The following is a 15,409-nucleotide window of genomic DNA, read 5'->3' on the forward strand; positions in this document are numbered from 1 at the left end:
CCACAGTACTATTCACTGTACAGACAAACAGCTTCAACATCTCTTTTGTATAAAATTAACAGAGATTTTTTTCCATGGAGGGAGTCATAAACAAAGGGCTGCTCTGTGTGCATTGGAGTTTGAAACTTCTTCCTAATGTTAGTCAATAGAGTACATATACAGGCTGAGGAATGCAAAAACTGTTAGGGAAGTTTAACACAGTGTAATACATCAAGTTAGAAGCTGCCAAGATAGAAAACCACATTTAAGTGTTTTGACACTAGCATCTTTAGGGTGATTTAGTGTTGCATTAGGTTTAAGAGTAAGAAAGTTGCTCACTTCTCATGTGTTAAAGTGGCATCGGTTTCTTTTTTTTTGGTTGTGCTTCAGACAGTTTCCATGTAAAGAAAACCTTAAAGGAGAGTTGTTTCCTAGAAGGGGAAGTGAAAACCCAGTATTGTTTGGTAGAAACACATCAATTGAGATTGTAGGTCTTAATAGTTCCAGGTCCTTCTTCAAAGATTGGAGGCTGGCTGATGAAAGAGGCAAGGAAACACTACATCTGTAATTTCTGCTGTGTGTGCTTTGTTCTCACCTATGTTCAAGATCTTACTCTGAAGAGCTTCTGGAGAGAGAAATGGTTCATCTGCACAAGAGTGAATCACTGTACCAATGAGCTCAGAGTTTGCTGACAAAATGCACGCATTCTCCTCACTGAGATTAACTCCAGCCATAGAAGTCACATCATTTATGTCATCTTCATTTCTACAAAAGAGGAGACCAACATTTTATGCTTTGTTCAGAACAGACACAAAGAAAAAATCTTGACTATCAACAAGCAGCCACATTCACATATCCCTATATAAAACAGATGTTTAGTGTGGGTGTGGACAGGGAGCTCCCAAAAGCTCTCACACTTCTGCAAAGTGCCTCTGAAGCATTAATTTGGCTAATGCCTCAGTTGCTAGGCATGCAAATCCTTTATATGAAACTGACATTTTGAGCAAGCTTGGAAACCTAGGACTGAGGTAAACCCAGATTAAAAGTTCCCACAACCACTAACCCTGCACCACCACTCTTGCAGTCTGAAATTTGTTCTGAAACTAATTCACCAGCTAGAAGCAAGTGTGGAATGAAGTCGAACGTTGACTCACTGGACTATAAACAAGACCATTTTCTAACCAAGATGCATATCTTGCAAACTGAAGCTTAAAGCACAAGCTTATAAGCACAGAGCTGATCTTCAGTTTCTTTAGTGAGTTCCCTTAAAACACAGGACACAAACACTCCTTGATTATATACCAGAGCCAATCCAGACCTTGTCCTTTGGCTCAGTCCTACCACACTTAAGTACACAGCAGGGAAGATGCCACTGCTTCTGAAGCACCATGCCAGAGCTCTAGCTGGTAACGCCCTTAGTTGGAGGCTCATGTAGCAGCTTTGCACTACAAGTTCCAAATAAAAAACTCGAATCTTACATATTTAGGGTGAACATCATGCACACGAGCTATAATAGCCTGTGTGCTTCAGCTTAATGCTTTTTTTTAAAGATCATTTAAGTTAAAATACTGAATGAATCTTGTATGGGCAAAGTTTTTGTGCTACTTCGGCAGTGAAACAATCCAAGTTATATCAAGTAAGCTTAGATCAGCAAGAGAAAGCATTTTTACTTCACAGTGTGACAAAGGCCCTAATGGTGGCTTCAGGGATTTAGGACCAATCCAAAACAGACGTCCGCAGCATTAGGACAGGTAAGTGAAATCACTCAATCTGAACATCCTTCTGTTTGGAAAACAAAGAAAACAAAACCAACACACACACCCCTCTTGAAAAGTATTCTCTGGCAAGGTTTGATAAAGTTCACCTTCAGAAAACACTGTGTGGCCTAAATAACTTTTGAACAAGGGGTTAGCCAGAAATTTCCTGTTCTAAGGTGAAGTATTTCCTGGAGGCTGTCTTTTGACTGACTAGAGGTAGAAGCTGAAGTTACTAGAACATGAGTTGGGGTTGAGGTTGAGCAATACTCAAAAGACACAAGAAAATGTTGGGATATTTTTCTTAAAATATAAATACATTTTCTCCTTTGGGCTCCAGTAAGTTTCTATGGCACAATTCTTCTGCAAACTTCTGGAAAGAGACCGAGCCAGAAAAGGAGTCCAGCCTTGCGTCCAGTCTTCTTCCACCCTTCCTTCCATTTGTGTGCCCTCATTGCTAGCAGTTCCTAGGCATGTGTGTTCAGGGAAAAGGAGACCCAACAGATGCTCAAACCAGCTCCAGCTCTTTAAGTCTAACTAGCCACACCAGCTTCCCAGCTAGGTGTGTGCCCCAAATCCATCATGCTAAGAAAAGTGTTAAACCCCAGGACTGTCAGAACACCTATGTCCACAGCTACAATTCAAAGCTGAAGCCAACAGTGGAGAACAGCTTCCCTCCTCCTACCCATTCACAACCAGCAACTGAGCAGCTCCAAGTGCATACTCATGCTCTACCAGTCTAACAGAGACCCTGAACTTTCAACAAGCGTGTCAATGAAGCTTCACAGGATGATAATTGAGTGCTAACTGATCTTCACAAGTACATTCCAGTTTCCTCCTCTTAGTGACCACTACAGAGAAGACTTTGCTGATGGCAGAGACAAGAATCCCACTGAAGCACAGCAACTGCCACAGATCTGCTGACAAAATCAGCACAGCTAGCACCAGGAACACACATCACAAGCTATCAGTGCTGGAACCTGACATTACCCCAGTGGAACTGTTTATGGAATCCCAGGAAGGATGCTTGCATCCCAGGTACTACTGCATAGCATGCAGTTTCAGGAAACAATTTTTGCTCTTAATCTGACCACATACTCCAAATGCTTAAGCAAAGAAAAGATAAACTTCTATAATACACATCTATCCATTTTTCTACATAGAGAAGTTTCATTTCTCTATAAGCTGCCTTTATCAGGTTACTGTTTTCATGATTATTTCCATGCATGCAATCCCACTAGTGTGTACAAGCATACAAGAGTTTATATGCAAGCAGACATCTCTACCTGTACTTTTCTTCAGGACCAGTTCCAGTTTTTTCACTGTGAGACATAAGTTTGCATTAAGCTCAGAGTCATTAACTTTGACAAAAGATAGGAAAATACTGCCGCACCTATTTTACTTAACCCGAAGAAATTACCACTACATTTCCTTAGGAAAGTGCTCACTAAAGGTTAATGAAAGTTTCAGAAAACATGGTAAGTTCATACTTTTTACTACTCTTTTTTTTTGTTGTTCAAACAAATCTCAATCATTTTAAGTAAGGTATCATGTACTTTCAGTAAGCTATAGAAATCATTCTAATAAGGTGATAAATTTAAAGTACTACATGAAGGTGTTCCTGGTGGATATCTACTTGCTTTCGCTTTCAGCAATCCCTCCATAAAGCCCCTTTTCTGCACCACTTCCTTTAATGCTTTTTGCATTTGATCATGTCACACTCAGAAATCAACAGGAAAAACTCACCCAGCTGTTGTAAGTCTCCAGTGACTTAAGCTTACTAGGACTGTGGAAAACAGAACTCAAGAATTCTGAGTGATACACTGCATGAGGTCAGGTTTGACATTTATACTGAATATTCACTGCAAAAGAAGCCCAAGCAATGCAGATGCACCTCACATCTATGAATTTGCCTCTGCTGCCTGAAAAGTGAGTCTGTGGCACCCTCTGGTGTCTGACGACCGCACTTGTCTTCTGAACCCCTCTACTCCGTTTTACCCAAGAGTCAAAAACTAGAAGGGCACACGGAACCCAAACCCTTGGGCACCATCCCTGACAACTACCCAGGACAGAACAATTCCAGCCAAGCCAAAAAGTTGCACATACTTTGGAGAACAACTCTATTAAACAGAATAAATTCAAAACAAATATCTGAAGATGAAATATGTGACCTTTTTTTTTCCCAGAGTGCTCCAGCATATACTTTACAGAAACGTGTAGATCGGATTACAAAAATCTTGATTTTTTTTTTAAGAACAAACTATCTCTTAACATGCCACAGTGCAATGTCCATGCTTAGCTGAAACAACATCTAGAAGGCTGGAATGCTTTGTGTTTTGTTGGTTTTTTTCTGTTTGTTTCCTTGGGGGGCAGGAAATCACCACTTTTTCTACTGCCTAACTCGAGCAACCTAAGCCAGCCCGTTAAAGAGCAGACAAGGTTAAATTGCAGCTAATTAAGCACAGCTTAGTGAGTAGAACGTTCTCAAATCCTAACCTAACCTAGTCACACCATGGCAGGGAGTCAGGCGCGATGACACACTGCAGTGAGAGTGCACAGTAAGAGCACTCTCATTAGTGCCATTGATGTACAGGCACATCAGTTACAAGACACACTCTCTGCTCGTAACAAATTCCATCGCAAAACCTGAAAGCAGGCCGTGGTGCCTCTCTCTGCCTCACACATGACCAGCAGTTGATGTATCATAGGTCAGAAAGTTTAATTATAGCAGTGAATAGAAGAAACACCGAGGGTGTAGCCAAACACAAATTCTTCAGAGACAAGAGACTCTACAAAGAAAATTTAAGGTGAGTTAGAGATTTCCTGTCTAAATTCTCACGGGCTTATGCTACTTTGGAAATCACAATCCAAAAGCAAGAAGAGAAATCTCTATTGGATCACACTGTAAAAGCAGGTTTTTTCCTACACTAAGAATTTACAATTCAGGGAACAACTTTCAAGAATTCAAATTTTTTATGTAAGACAGCTAATACATTCCATTTGGAAGATCACAGAAAAAATGTGGGGGTTTTTTGTGTATGAGTTTGTTTGTTAGTTGCTCTTTTTTATTACAATATTTATGAAAGTTTTGGGTTGTTTTTTTTTAACATCACTACCCAAGATTACATCCCACATTATATTCTGAAGTATATTTCATATGACCTTGAGGCAGCTGAACAGACCTATTGCTTTAACATGAGCTTTTCATTTCAACTCCTGGCAACCACTGTTTTTAAGTGTTCGCTGTATACTGTATGTTACTGTAAACAGCAGCAGCTCTCTGTCTACACCAGTGCATTCAAAGCTGCAGCTTTCAAGAGATGATAAGTTAACTGGTCACAACATAGAGGTGTCATCATGTCTTCTTTTTTCCCTTGGAAGAGCAATGTCAAACTTGCTTAGAAGTGGTAAGACTAAAAATGCTTACGGAAGTCTGTACCTCTGTTCCAACATCACACTTCATAGCTGCAAAAGTAATTTCTGCTTTTGAAAAGTTTATCAGTTGCCAGAACTAAAAGCTTTAAGCACTCTTGCCAATCTAAAGGCCTAGAGAATATGCCAGAAATCATTATTAGAGATGTAGTTGAAGACTTTTCCCCATACACACAGAAACGAGCCTGTAAGAGAAGCTAGTAAAAGATTCTGAAATGCAGCACAGAGCTTTAGACAGGTTACAAGCAAGTCCAAGTAACAGTTCAATGATATCAGACCATGTGCAAAAAGCAGAGGTCCTATCTGCTTTAATCCTATTGAGAGACTTCAATACAAGATAATTAGATTAGTAATTGTATTCATAGGATGGAGATCAATATGTCTCCACTATGAGTGAAAAACTGACACAAAATCTAACCTTACCAAGACAGTTTTCTTACACTAAGAATAATTAACATCTGCTATGAGGTAGAAGTTTTAAGGTTATCCCTTGCCAATGAGTATTATAATGTGAAAAACATGTATCAGAAAAAAAGCTTCTGAAGAAAGTTGCTTTTATTTGGGCTCTATTCCCACCTCTATACTTGTCTCTTCCTTTTGTTCCTTCCTATACTTAACTTCTGATATTGCTCATTTCTACCTGAAGGATGTTGCTCCATTCTCTTTCATTTTCACTTTCTGAACAGGCGATGCTTGAAGCGACAGAATTTTATTTCTTGGCAGTGTAATTTGTTTCAGAATGGAACCTAAAACAAAACAAAGAACATGCTGTAGTAGAAAGCAAAATGCTAAGACAACTGTTTAGTCAGTTCATTCCTCTAGGTAAGGCTACTGCAGACTCAGTAACAACTACTTAGGTCCATCTGAAAACCAGACACTCTTGAATCTTACATTCTACATGTTCTGTGTGGCCCAAAGCCTCATATACTCTCAGCAAACACCCTCCCCTCTGTGCTGACCAGGGACATGGCTCACTGAAAACTGGCTGGCTGAGACACACTCTTATAGTGCATCAATCTGAACCTGTTGAAGGAAAAAGCAAGGTCTCATGAAATAACTCTCAAAAGCATCAGTTTAGAGGAAGTTCACTGCAAGGAGCTCAGCCATAGTATTTTAACAAGTGCAAATGTTTGATTGACATGCTCTTAACAAGTGCCAGAAGTCGATGTGACACAGATTTTCTCATCAGAGCTCCAAGCAGTAGAGATGTTCAACTTAACGAACAGAGCTGGCTCCTCCCGACAGAGAGCCACCTTCTTGCATTCCCACAATGTACCAACAGCCTGCACCTACTTCTATGCCCCAGCAGTCCTCCCCCTTCTCCATGAAAGAGGCTCCACTTTACCTGCAGGAAACTGGTTGGTTTGAACAACTGTATTCAGCAGCATCTTTTTCTCAGCAGATGTCTGTAGGGTGAGCACTGATGGCTGTGGGAGCGTGGATACTTGCTTTACAATGGTTCCTGATGGTTGCTGGACTACCTGGAAGTGGAATATCCAGTATCAAGAGTGAGAAAAGCTAAAAATGCAGAGAAGTAAACAGTATCAATGTTTCCATTTAGCCAGAAGTGCCACTGGGCAGGTATGCTTGTCCAGTTTTTAGTTTAAAGCAAACAGCATGCTCACAAAACTTTTTTTTTTCAACTTCATGCCAAGAAATCTTAACAAGTGGTGGTGAGCGCTAAGCTCGTTCAGTGAGCTCTAACAGTCCCTTCACACCTACTCTATATTGATAACCCTATTAGACAAGTTTCACTAATTATCACACAATCCACTGCACTGAGAGACTTTCCTCTACATCAAGTGTTGTTCAGCAGACTAACTATTAAACAGTGAGTCTGCCTACCAGTAACTTCAAAAGGGTAGGGATCACAAACACCTAGTTAAAAAGGGAGAACACCAAAACAACGAAAGTCTTGCACGAAATACTGTTTCTGCTAAGAATTAAAGAGTACACACTACAAAAATACTGATGTGTTTTTGGAACTGCAACATCAATTGTAAATTGAGACGCTGAGTTTCGAAGTGTTAAGCTAAAGTACACTGAACACATCAGTTACCAGGAACATGAAGTACTAAATAGCAACACCTATAGCAAGTAGAGCCTCTACACAAAGACATCGGTACACAGCTGAAGGGTAAAAAGGAAGGCAGTTCACAGTTTTGTTTAAAGAGGCTCTTCAAAGAAACAAAACCAGACAGCACGATGTCATCACAACACAGACTTACAGGCACAGCCCATAAATACTAATCCTTCCTCTTCAGGGGCAGCTATTAAAATGCAAGAAAGTAATAAAATTGCAGCATCCCTAAAAACCTCACTTCTAAGCCTCCTAGCTAGCAGAATGTGGGCTTCAGCTTGGATACATCTTTTAAAAAGTTCTTGATTACAGGGCGTAGAAAGATCTTACTTTGCCAAAGCATAAAATGATCAATATCTTCAGACTGAATCCTACTTTTTTAGTAGCAAAAAACTAACATGAAGAAAATGTCAGGGCCAAGAAGCCATTTTTCTCCTCTACTACTTTTATTCTTACTTCAGAAAGTCTAAAGAGTGCTTGTACAGCAAGACTGCACAAGTGTAATTAAAGAACTGACATTTACAATACTTCAGAAATTAGGCTCTCTCCTTCTGTCATCTAACTTCTCCTTTATTAATAAATATCATCAACATAAGCATGACACACTATCTTGGTTTGAAAGACAGATGTCTGCCAAGGAAGGCAGGAGCCTCCCTTGAAATGGAAAATGCAACCCCCTTCCCTCCGAGTTATTATAATTTTGAAATCAAGGGGCTTTCAGGCAAAGATATGAGGAACAGGAATAACAGTTCTTTACTATTATATATCTGTATGTGTATAACCAGTCAAACAAACAACAATAACTGTGGCAGTAACAGCAATCACAAACCCAGTGCCAGCCTTCTCGGCTGTCGGGCCCTTTCCCCTCGGGTGCAGTTCCGCTCGCAGCCGGCAGGGGCGCTGGCGGCTCCCGGTGAGCAGGGCAGGTGCGATGGTTCCCCCGCGGCTGCAGGGGGCGCTCCGGAGCGAGCTCGGGGAGCACGCGGCACCGGTGCCCTGGGATCCCGGGAAGGGATGGGACAAAGGCTTCACAAACCCCTGGGCAGCCGATCCCGGTGTCCGGCTGGACCCTCAGGAACAGCAGGCTGGAACGGCAGGGACGAGCACAAATCCCGGGTGGCAGATGAGATGTATGGAACTCCGGAGCTGCAGCAGGAACCCCCGGAGGTCTGGGCAGGCAGGGTGTGCGGGGCTACAGAGCAGTGAAGGCTCCAAGCAATGGGCAGGGGCAGGGCAGTCGCAGCCTGGCTCCCAGCAGGGCAGGGAAAGGCGGGCTTGGGAATCCCAGGGTTTCTCTGTGAGGCACCCAAGCAGATGGTGAAAAGGTCCCTCTTTTAGTGAGGTGGGGTGTTAGGGTCCCGGTGTAACAGCCGCTCCAGTGAGCGGGCTCCACTCACGGTAGAAGGAACGCAGCCAAAAGCAGAAGCCTGCAGCGCTCACAAACTCCCCCCACAATGGTGGCAGCCCCTCTCTCCCCAAATGCCCAGAGAAAACCAGCCAGCCAGGGGCTGTAGCCAACCCCTTTTTCCCAGTCCAAATCTCTCGGCACCCCCACCCTACACCAGAAAACCCCAGATGTAAAAGAGTAGCCAGTTGGACCCTTCCTCCTGTGGCCAGGTCTTTTGTTCTTCTTAAGCACCCAGTAATTTGTCACCCTGGCAATATGTATGGGGAAAATTCTTAAAGAGAAAAAGAAAACAAAAGGAGAACTCCTAAAACCCCAACACACACTCACAAAAAGAGGTACTTTGTGTATCAGAGTCAAGATACTCCCTCAACCGTCCCCATATTGGTAGCACTAGGGCAGCAGTAACATAGAATAACTGATGTGAAAGTGGTATCTGAAAACCTGACATAGTTCTTGAGAAGAAACATTAAGATCCAGAGGAGGAAAGAACTACAGGAGTACAGGGACAGACTGCAGACAGAGATGAGGCTCACAAATGCAGCACTTCCTCGTGGAGTACAACAGATGCTAACGTTTACTCCCATGCATTTTTCCTAAAGCTCAGTTTGACCTGTCAGAAAGATCCGGCTTCCAAAGCTGCAAGTTGTGAACAATGTTAACAGCGTCCTTTGTGTGTTTATATAATTAACGAGGAGCCAACAAATTTGGACTCACAGGCTTCACTAGCACTGACACACACCTAGAGGTCCTCCTTATCACCAGGAAGAACGATGCTTCATCTTCAGCACGCAAAACACTGGAACAGCACAGAGGAAACAAGCATTCCAAGGTGAGGTACAGCAGACAAAAGAACAGAGATAGAAAATGTGGATACAAAAATGCTGCTAGAAAGGATTTTATTGCTATTTCCTAAGTCCGTGAGAGACTTTTCTCTCTCACAGAAGAGGTAGCAGAGTTCTGTAAACAACCAAACACCTGCAACCTTAAGAAGTCTTGTTTGTAGTATAGTAGAAAAATATTTTGACAATGGATGTTTTAGGATTTTAGCCAATCACCCCCAAGGGGTGGCTGATCCTCGTCCAATTAGACTATGAAGAAAAAAGTCTATAAAAGAGTTTGTAAAATAATTAAATAAATCAATCTTGCTGCACAATTCCTGCCTGCTGGATCTTCTCCCCTCCTCCCTACGGCTGCGGGACACGGTAATATACCCTAGGGCATTTTTTTTAATAAGAAAATGTTACAACAATGGTCTAAGTGGAGACTGGGATGTAAGTCAAGGAACGCAGGAGGCTACATTGCCAAGAAACAGAAAGGATGTGTTGGCAGTACAGCCCATTTTCTGTTTGCCATTCTAGCTCTAGACTAACGTAAGTTGGAAGTCCTTGGGAGTTGCAATGGGAGAGAATAACAATGCTGAAAATTTCAACAAGGATCCAATGCCAGAACAAAGCATCACAAAAATTGGTAATATCTGCAAGAAGGAGTTATTGCCCCTTTTCTTCAGGTTAGCAGCAAGAAATAATAAAGAAAAGGGACTATTCCCTTGTGCCCTGTTAAGCAGGTTGATACATACATCAGAATAAAATCACCAACATTCTTAAGTAAAAAAAATGCAGCTGCATTCAGCTGACAACAGAGAGATGGCTGCCTGAGAGAGACTGATTAGCCTCACTTGAACTTGTTTTAGACTCATAAAACGAAGTCTGGAGATCAGCAGTGGGATGCTGAGGTATCATCACACACAAGCAGTATTGCTTCATGAAGGAACCCTCACAAATTGAATGCAAAAGCAATATCCAGGACAAAAAAAACAACGGAGGAGACTGTTCACAAAAGCTCAGCTCTGAGGGGACTTGACACTAACAACTCACTAAGAACAAGCAGTTGCAACAGCATAAACACTTCACTCCTTGATTCAATTGTAAATAATCTCCAGAGAGTGCCACTGTAAGTGTGGGGACTACACCATAAACCCCTGGCTGGTTATGCTTGACGTAAAGCTGTAGTCTCACAGCAGCTTTCTCACAGCTGGATGCCAGCAGCTGGTAATGTAAATTTTCATTTATTGTGCTTTAACAAGAGACAGAGCAATACTAGAGCAAGACAAACTATTTCCAAGATGAAACTTCTTTTGTAAGTCAACACCCTTAAATGAGGTGATATTAAGAAAGTCACACGAGAAAATCCTTCAAAATGTGCAACTCTCACAGCACAGGAACACAGTCAATCCCAACAGCACCTGTGAAGAGCAGGTCCCTCAATGTGCACACAGAGTTTTGATAATCATGCTACAGGAATTAAAAGTTTCATGTTGCATCAATCCAGTCACAAATTTGATATTAGAATATAGCAGTACTGCATTCTTGAGCACCACCAACATTACAGTGGAGCTGGCACATGAAAGTTCGCTTTAAATTCTCTCAAGCACGAGAGGCCAAAATTAGAAAGGGGCATGGAGAGGGAGTGTATGGCATCAGACATCCCTGTGGGCTGGAAAGGGAAAAAAATTGCTGGCAGCATTGTGTGGACAGATTTGCACAGCTGGCAATGTGCTTCCTTTTTCAGCTGGCAGTAGGACCCTTCTGTTTAGGGAGGACAGGTCCAGATTTGTTTTCTTATGGGAGAAAATAGACCCTCTGCCCTTTCAAGGAAAGGCATCAGGGAAGCCCTAAGAGATACAGCCACTTCTACTAACTCGTCCTTTGTGCTAATAAGTTGTCTGAACAAACACCAAGCTCCTGATATGGCTAAGCTGTGAAGCAGTCAACTCAGTCCTTCAACTGTATCTGAGAAGAGCAAGTATTTTAATCACTGTGCCTGAGATCTACCCAAATGAGGATAAAAACATGTTTTGTATGCAATTCAATATGTGTAGGGCACAGCAAAGAAAAGCAATTGCAGCAGACTGCCACACTGCAGCAGTGTAGAGGCAGAAGCCCTTTCTTGAGTTCACCAATATCAAATTCAAGAAGTGTTTTGACTCCCCTGCGTAGAGCTAAGCTTCCTCGCCTATTTGTACAGATGGTCAACCTTTCCCCTGGATTACAAGACTTGCTGTGTAGCCAACAAACTGCTCTCCTGCCTGTGTACTACCTAAGAAATTCTTTTCTTCTGGCTGGAATTTAAAACTTAGTCCTCAAAGACAATATGAGTACCAACTCCTTTTCCAATTTGGCTTTAGCTACTACTAGCCAAGACTGTCAGTGCATATGCTTGATAACTCTCCTTTGAAGTTTTGGGGTTGAGGGTATTTTGCCTTTTCTTTTTTTTTTTTTTTTTTTTTTAACCAAATCCACTCAGAAAAAGGACTCCCCATCCACCCTATACAGTTGAGTGTTTTGTTCTTTTTAAGCAAGTCTGGAAAGGTGAAAAGCTCATGCTTATGGTAGCTTATGCTACCACAGCATAAACTCTTTATTTAGAATGCAGGATTCTTTTATTACATCAACCTTATGCCCTTTGAAAAGAAGGAAACTAAAAAACCAAAACATTTTAGGGGTCTGAACATTGTTAAATCAAGTACACACAATATCCATAGCAGATGTCCTACTTTATCTGTGGAAATTAAATCTAGCTTCACAGGAAGTCTAATGTTTTTCCCACTTTTTAAAGAAAAACAATCTTTACAATGAATACCTTTGCAAGAATTGAATTCTTTATCTGCCAAAGGGAGACTATTCTCTCAAAATACTTGAGAGCATTACTTACAGGTAGATCAGCTAGACACCAAGCTACTCAGTATCTTAAACACCTATAAGCCAAACCTAATTTATTTCACAAAGTTGCTCTTTCAGGTATACCTGTGATCCACAGTTTCTTGGTATTTAACATTAACATTAGCAAGAAGTTAACCTGTGCCAAAAATAAAAAAATGTAACACATTGCTTTTGAGGGTATTGTTTTAATAAGACAGTTATTTCTCCTGGAATTTGTTAGCTAATGAGGCCTGATAGAAAAAACTCACTTTTGGACAACTTTGTAATTAACATGTCTTAGAGTAAATGCGGAGGTCAGAACTCTGCTTGGAAAAGCTCCTTGAGGTAGTTTGTACATTTCAGGTAACACATCACTGAACATCATCGAGCCACCTGTGCCTGCAAAGTACTCAGGACAGGAACTACCGGGGAGAAAGACTGGCATCCCGGATGGCTGGCTGAGGCACAGCCCTAACAGGGCACTGAAGAGCAATTAATGTAAGTATCCCATCAGCAGTTTCTCTTTCTGACACTAGCGTTTCCTACCTTTTCTTTTCTTCCAGGTGCCAACCTAGCCTGGCTGTGTGCATAGGGGGTTAGATCTCATCTCCCCTTGTGTCTCAAGATGGATGTTCAGTCTGGTGAAATGGTGGTTGATATACCTTGCAAGAGACCAAGGTGTCAGCTTGGGTTTAGATTCACCTTTCCAGCAACAGCTCAGTATTTCTAAGCTCTGACAAACATAATGGATGAACTCAAGACAGACTAGCTTCATGTACTAAAAGAAAAAAACAAGCAAACAAAACAAACAAAAAAAAAAGCAGAGGTCCAAATTGGTATCCTCTTTACTAAATGGCAAGAGTCATCAAAGTAAAGGAGCCTGGTTAGTTACAGAGAAGCAGAGAATCCATCTTACCAGCTGCTTCACTTTAACCACCTGCTGAGCACCCACTGACTGTGCAACGATGGAGTTGGGCTGCGAGGTTTTAACACCAAGTGGCGTTCCAATGACTGGTTTCAGAGGCCGGAGAGGGGCTGTTGCTGAAGATGCCGCAGTAGAGATCAGCACTTGCTTTGCAGACTGGAGAGAGGGCGCTGGCACTGCAGAGGTGAAAACTGGCTTGCCAGGCTGGACAGCCGTCAGCCCGGACGGTGCCATGGTTGTGGTGAGGATGGAAGCCGTGGGCCCAAGAGACGCTGTCACCGCTGCAGAGGAAGGAACAGCCTTCACGGGCTGCACAGAAGCTGCTGTTGACGTGGTGGCAAGGACTGGGGTGATAACCAGAGGGGCTGTGACTGCTACAGAGGCAGGCACGGGTTTTACAACTGGAAGAGCAGTTGCTGCTACAGCCGAGGTTGCCACTCCTGTCGAAGGAGCTGGTACTGCAGAGGTACAAGTTGAAATCACTTCTTGGGTTGGAGCTGGTTGCTCCATACACTGCTGCATAAAGCTCTGAGGATTAGGCATTAGTTGCCGTAAGGCAAGCACACTTTTCTAAAAGAAAAATGAGAAAACACTGGATGCAGTATCAGCATTGTTTTCCATAATAATAATACATTTGTAACTGAATCCTCTTCCTCGTTTTCCAATTAAATTTTTCATAAGACAATAAATGGCAAACAAGTTTTGCTAAATTTAAGGCACGCTTAAATTGATGACAATCCTGTTCAGTGAAGATGACAAGAAACACCAACACCAGCTGAGCAAAGGTCAACCATCACCACAGCTACACTATGCATAGCGAATCCCATCTATGGGGAAACTCACATATAACTTTGTTCTTCTCTTTGGATTTTTCAATTTGGAATTTATGTTTCTGAGTAAGATGATTTTAACTGCTTTATTACCTGAAAGAATTTTGTTTTGCCAAAAATACTCTGCTATATTGGAACAGCTGTGTTTATTTCATGGAGCCCATCTGACAGGGAACTACGAATCATCCAATAAAGTCAGAAACAAGCTCTGAAGACGTGAACACTTTTATACCAATACAGCTGTTTCTACACTAGGGGGGGATACCACTTTAATAATGTCTGTAGAGCTGCAGCAACTCAACTTCAGCCAGCTACTTCTCGGCAACAGGAGAACAAAAGTAAAGGAATCTGGCAACATCTCATTTTTACTACAGCTGTGTTTGAGAAGGTTAATGGACAGAATAATCTTCAAGCTCTCTACAGATTTTTCTTCCTGACTGTGTATAATCTGCCATGGCTCTGAACCAGGGGAAATCAGTTCTGCAGCTACCTGTATATTCTTGAAAACCCTTTTATTTTTACCTCCCCCTTTAACAGTAGGTAAAGTTTGTAAGAGCTCCTAACACAGTGCTGCTGCTTTGGACTTCATGCAGAAGGAGCATGTCTCACATGCTAGTGTACCAAATAACCATATTGTTTGTACAACCGGACCTTTTGCAGCCCATCTGTTTTTTAACATTCACTTCTTTTTCTTTTAAAAGGCTGCTTAGCTCCTGATGCAATTCATGTACCAAAAGCATCCAGCAGACTTGAAAATCAAGCAGGCTTCACAGCCAAAGCCACTGTACTTTTCCACCTCTTGGCACAGACAAAACAAAAACACATGCACAGCTTCATCAAAAAGCTGCAGCTCAAAGATAAGAGATGACTCCAGAGAGTCCTCCCTAAAATTCCACTTCACTAGCTAAAAGTGGATTGGCAAAAAGCCTTATCACATTTCTTCCCAGACTCAAGCTGCAAACATTTACCCCACAAACAAGGCCAGCGCCGATCCACTCAGCACCTTAGAGAAGTGCTCCTGAAGTCATCCTCCATTTGGCACTCAGTCCTGTCACAGCTGCTCAGAGTTACAGATCAACCTAATTGTGTGTATCAACCACACATCCTTACAGTGTTTCAGGAAAAGGCAATGTGGGTGCAAGATGCTCTAAAGGATTGGCAACACTGCAAACTCAGCTAACTTTGACCATGTCTGAACAACACTTCTGAAGTCACAGTGTATCTGTGTTAATGTAGCATGAAACAGGGAGAGAGCATCATGCCAAGGGTTATGTGGGATGGACACTGCCCAAAACAGACAAGC

The 15,409-nt window shown here is 42.1% G+C and overlaps 1 protein-coding gene across 4 annotated transcripts in view; it reads right to left on the bottom strand.

The window, feature by feature from the left end:
- The window catches only part of TAF4B (TATA-box binding protein associated factor 4b), a 93,093-nt gene that overhangs the window by 33,770 nt on the left and 43,914 nt on the right, over positions 1–15,409 (bottom strand). For all 4 annotated transcript variants that reach the window (XM_042029452.1, XM_042029460.1, XM_042029442.1 and 1 more), the window contains 4 exons: positions 13,268–13,846; positions 6,511–6,646; positions 5,806–5,911; positions 575–744 (listed from right to left, as the gene is read on the bottom strand). In XM_042029452.1, the coding sequence (XP_041885386.1) occupies positions 575–744; positions 5,806–5,911; positions 6,511–6,646; positions 13,268–13,846 (991 nt within the window). The remainder of the gene's footprint in view (positions 1–574; positions 745–5,805; positions 5,912–6,510; positions 6,647–13,267; positions 13,847–15,409) is intronic.

This window comes from Corvus kubaryi, unplaced genomic scaffold (genome assembly GCF_017639235.1).
Source record: "Corvus kubaryi isolate FWS band 111438036 unplaced genomic scaffold, C.kubaryi_AGA036_p1.0 132, whole genome shotgun sequence".
NCBI lineage: Eukaryota > Metazoa > Chordata > Aves > Passeriformes > Corvidae > Corvus > Corvus kubaryi.